General features: G+C 41.7%; 1 protein-coding gene across 1 annotated transcript; it reads right to left on the bottom strand.

Annotated features, from left to right (window-relative positions):
* Positions 1-482: 482 nt before the first annotated feature.
* Positions 483-4316, bottom strand: LOC147618469 (MA3 DOMAIN-CONTAINING TRANSLATION REGULATORY FACTOR 1-like). Its single transcript, XM_086774904.1, has 3 exons — positions 3784-4316; positions 2909-3003; positions 483-2677 (listed from the first exon to the last, which is right to left on the bottom strand). Exons 1-3 carry the CDS (start codon positions 3992-3994, stop codon positions 824-826), a joined length of 2160 nt encoding a protein of 719 aa, XP_086631030.1. The 5' UTR covers positions 3995-4316; the 3' UTR covers positions 483-823.
* Between the last annotated feature and the right edge of the window lie 249 nt (positions 4317-4565).

Below are 4565 nucleotides of genomic sequence, written 5' to 3'. Positions count from 1 at the left end.
ATCATTAAGTAACACACTCCATTCTCAAAAATTACCTAAGACAAACATCATTAAGAATATTACTCTCCACTCATTTCAAGGAAGACATAAAACTCACATCTTCATTGAAATTCCAATGATGATATCTAGCCAAAATTTCACACAAGCAATGTCCACAACATACCTTTCAAATGGAATGAAAAATTTTGAGAAGAAAGGTGGTATTCATGAATAGAAAATTTAGCATATTTTTCTCTTTAACCGATAACATACAAAATAACAATTTTTTAGTCACAAGGAGACATAAGGTTTTAAAATTTTATAGAAAATAGTGTTAATCTTGTATGGTAAGAGTACAAGACTTACATCTAGGGTTAGAAAGTGGGGCTCAAAAGGTAGCAAGTGTAAGAGTATCCTCGTAAATTTTTGATGCAAGTGTAAGAGTATCCTCGTAAATTTTTTTGATGCAAACCTGTAAGAGTTAGTTTAAAGCATACCAATCCTCAATAAAGATTATAAAGTAAAGAAACTTTTCATTCCATAATCTACTACTTTGTGAAAAACAAGATGCCATTGTCCTTGCACGCAAAAAATGCTTCCACTGTGCAGGGGTTCTACCTCCAAGCATGACCGTATCAGAGCTAACCCACATTAACGACGAAAGAAGGTTCCAATTGTGCAAGTGACGAGTGTGAAATCTCTCCTCATGTCATTAGGCTACTCAGGCTTGGTGTCCCCCCAATGATCTCTGTATTACTACACAAAAGCGCCACAAATTTCGGTACTGCGATGGCATACTAGTGTGTTTACCTGTATGTCATCTGGCCACATTGAAGCCAAGCTTCTACATTGAGGAGATACCCTTCGCATACCCATTAGCATCCAGTAACTGAGATTTCAAGGCGACAGTGAACGTTGAAATCAGCCAACCCTGACTTTTGGCCTTGTCCACATAAAGCAAAAACTTGTGTCTTGCATCAGGTATGTCCAAGGCAAGATCATCTAAACTGTCTGCCACTTTAGTGAAACCCTTAGACATCTGATTCAAGATGATCAAGCCTTCATTTGAGCACTCCTGTAACAAATTCAGCAAGTTGTCATTCTGCTTCTCCATTGCCATAACAAGGGCTTTCTTAACAACTTCATGATGGAAAAACGGCATGTCAAGATCACGAATACAATGGCAAGCCTCCAATACATCCCCACCAGCTTCATACTCTTCCAAGAGCTTGACGATTTTGTCCTTGGCATCATCTACTGCCCAACCAGATCCACCACCCCAGCACCGCAAAATACGTTCACCTGCATGCCGTGCTGCAAGTAATGCTCTTGCAGTGATAACAATTTCACTGCCAAGTGAGTCTGGCTTCAGCTGTTCTTTTATTTCTTCGAGATCTAGTGGAGCCAAGATGTCATCCACAACAGCTCTAGCCAAGAACAAAGCAAGTTCATTTGCAGCATCAGGAATGTCCAGAGCCGTATCATCAGCAGATTCTAGCAGTAAGAGAAAAGCTTTGGCAACATCCTTGGCTGCAATAACCTCAGCATAGAGAGAGGAAAGCAAAACAGAAGCCATCTCTTTCTCACGGCTTTTTCTGTCCATTGCCAAGGTTACCACTTTCTTCACAAAGATCGCATTCAAATCAGGGGACGACAAATCTTCCAAACTTCTGATAACTTCTCCAACATCATCAGAAAGAAAATACTCCTGAATGATGGATGTAGCCTTCTGCTTGAAGAGAGTGACTTGGTCTGATGCAGTGATGACAGACTCTCCATTGCCATTGGGTTCAGGTACAGCCAGAGTTGTTGCATAAGCTGCACTTAGAAACCCACCTTTTATAGCTTCTGACACCAAATATGACAGCAAATCCTTTGCATGAAGTATATCTAAAGATAAATCATCAATGGCATCTGCAAGCCGAGTAAAACCTTTCGATATTTGACTGGATGTTATCAAGCCCTCCTCAGCAGCTTCTTTGAGGAGAGAGAATATTGGACCCTCAGAACTCCTCGTCTCCATGGCCAATATAAGTGCCCTCTTTACTACCTCATGATGGAAAAAAGGAACATTCAACTCTCTGATACACCTGCATGCTTCTAACCTATCTCCACTCTCAATGTACTCATTGAGGAGGGCAGTTATCTTACTTTTCACGACTTCTACTGTTGTGTGAGTACTGCCACCCCACCTACGTTCTACAATTTCAGCATGCAAAGGTGGCGACAAATAGCTTTTCTCAGCTTTGTGAATTACATCATGACCTTTGGCCCCTTCAGATAGGCTCTGCACCATCTTTTGTAGAAAAGATGGTGGAAGAATATCATCAACAATAGCTCGAGCTACAAAAAGCGCAAGTATATCCAGTGCATCAGGTATGTCTATCACTAAGTCATCAGCTGATTCAACAAGCCTTGCAAACCCTTTCATTACTTGTTCTGGTTGAATAACGTCTGCATAGAGTGCAGAAAGCAGCACAGCAGCCATTTCCTTCTCACGGTCATGCCTATCCAGTGACATGGAGATAAGTTTCTTCACAAAGTAGTGATCATACATGGGAGACCCAAGTTCACGAAGATCTGCAGCAGTTTCTGAAACATTGTCAGTGGAGAAAAATTCCTCTACAATCTGCCCTACTTTATTTTTATATTCTTGGATTGATTGTGCAGCTGGTGTCGTGACAAGCTTGTAGGGCTCCTGCAGATAAACATAGTCATCATTAGCTGGAATAACGGTATGGATGGAACAACAATCACAGCTACTCTGAATCTACAACTTTTATCTCTTCGCATACCCCTCTGTTAATGCAGATCAACCCATAAACCAAAGAGGGGAGTGAACTACCCTATACATTGTTCAGTGCCAGGATTAAAGTTACCTATATGAGAACGCAGATCTTCTTAGCGCATGAATTAACGTTAGCCTTACCTCTTCACTGTCATAATTAGGGTCATTGCGATCGACACAGGCTTCCCCATCGGTTTCCAACAATGAGCCCCGTGTGCCTCGGCCCCCAGCACCACCTGCAATGGTAACAGAATGGTTGGCTTGAAGAAACATTAATTGACATTTTCAGCTCAGAAATGTATTGCATCTTCTGATGTGTGCAGAAAGCAGAATTCTGTATCAGCGCATATGGGATGTGAAATCATGAAACCAAACACAGTGATGAGTATGCTATGAAGAAAGACAGACAACAATTACATACATGCTGCAAGATGACATGCAGCACATGGTGCAGGATGAAAGATACAAATTGTTCACATCCTGGGATGTAAAGAATCAATGTCTTCCATCCCTTATGTATGTCGTCGAGATGAAAGACATCGATTCTTCACATGCTGAGAGATGGGAGACATTGATTCTTCACATACTCAGACATGAAAGACGTTATTGATTCTCCACATGCTGGGATGTAAAGAATCAATGTCTTCCATCCCTTATGTGTGTCGTTGAGATGAAAGACATCGATTCTTCACATGCTGAGAGATGGGAGGCATTGATTCTTCCCATACTCAGACATGAAAGACGTTATTGATTCTCCACATGCCGAGAAATGAAAGACGTTCATTGTTCACATGGCATTCAGGCTGAGACATGAAAAACATTCAATGTTCATATGATTTTCATTCATTGTTCACATGACCTTCAAAGTTCACATGCTACGTCATGAAAGAAATTCATAGTTCACATGCTGGGACATTCATTGTTCACATGGTGAGGCATAAAGACACTCATTGATCGCACGCATAAAGGGTTCAGAAGCTTTTAAAAAAAAAGAAAAACATAAAGGGTATGCACACCTTTCTTTGGGCGACAGAGCTTCCCAGAATGCGAGCGCTTGTCAAGCTTGATAGCTCCATTAGCGGAAGGGGCATTCTTCCCTTGCTTGCTGTGCGGATCAGATATGGCAGATCTGGGAGAGGCCAGTTCTGTTCCAAAGTTGTTGCCGAAAGACATCGATCTCAGCAGCTCACGTTGCTCCTCTGTAAGAAAACCTTCCGGAGAAGCCATTTCTGGTCACCGAGGAACAAAGCAACTCTAACTCTGGACAGGACCCAAAAAATCCTAACCCTATACAGGGAAGAACAGAAGACAAGGAAATCCTAATCCCTCGACACGAGAGAAGGAAACCCTAAAGAACGGACAGGGGAAGAGTGCAGTGTGCTCAGAAGACCCCAAAACCGTTGAAGATAACTTGGAGTGCAACGGGATCAAAACAAAGGGCGACAGCAACCTGTTTATAATTGACGGATCAGCTTCGCCGCGGTTTGCTGTTGACAGCTTTTTGTTGTTCTATCCAAGAGCTGAATCAGCAAAACAAAGTGTAGCGGGTTGGCCATGGGCCATGGCTATGGTATCAATTAAAATTTTGATTTTCATCGTGGGGCCTGTTCACACGCACTTAGAAGTTCCAAATCGATATATTCAACTCATTTGTATACGAGAGGTGCTAATCGTAAAACTCGTTTCCAACACCTCAAGCAGGAAACCCGTATTTATTCCTATGAAGAGAAATGGTTTGGTGCATAATTTGCTACAGAAATCATACAAGTACAGAGTGTCTAATTATGAGACCTTCACA

Source organism: Cibotium barometz, chromosome 35, assembly GCF_041138505.1.
Source record: "Cibotium barometz isolate CiBa-2024 chromosome 35, ASM4113850v1, whole genome shotgun sequence".
In the NCBI taxonomy this organism is placed as follows: domain Eukaryota; kingdom Viridiplantae; phylum Streptophyta; class Polypodiopsida; order Cyatheales; family Cibotiaceae; genus Cibotium; species Cibotium barometz.
This window is presented reverse-complemented; position numbering and strand designations above follow the sequence as displayed.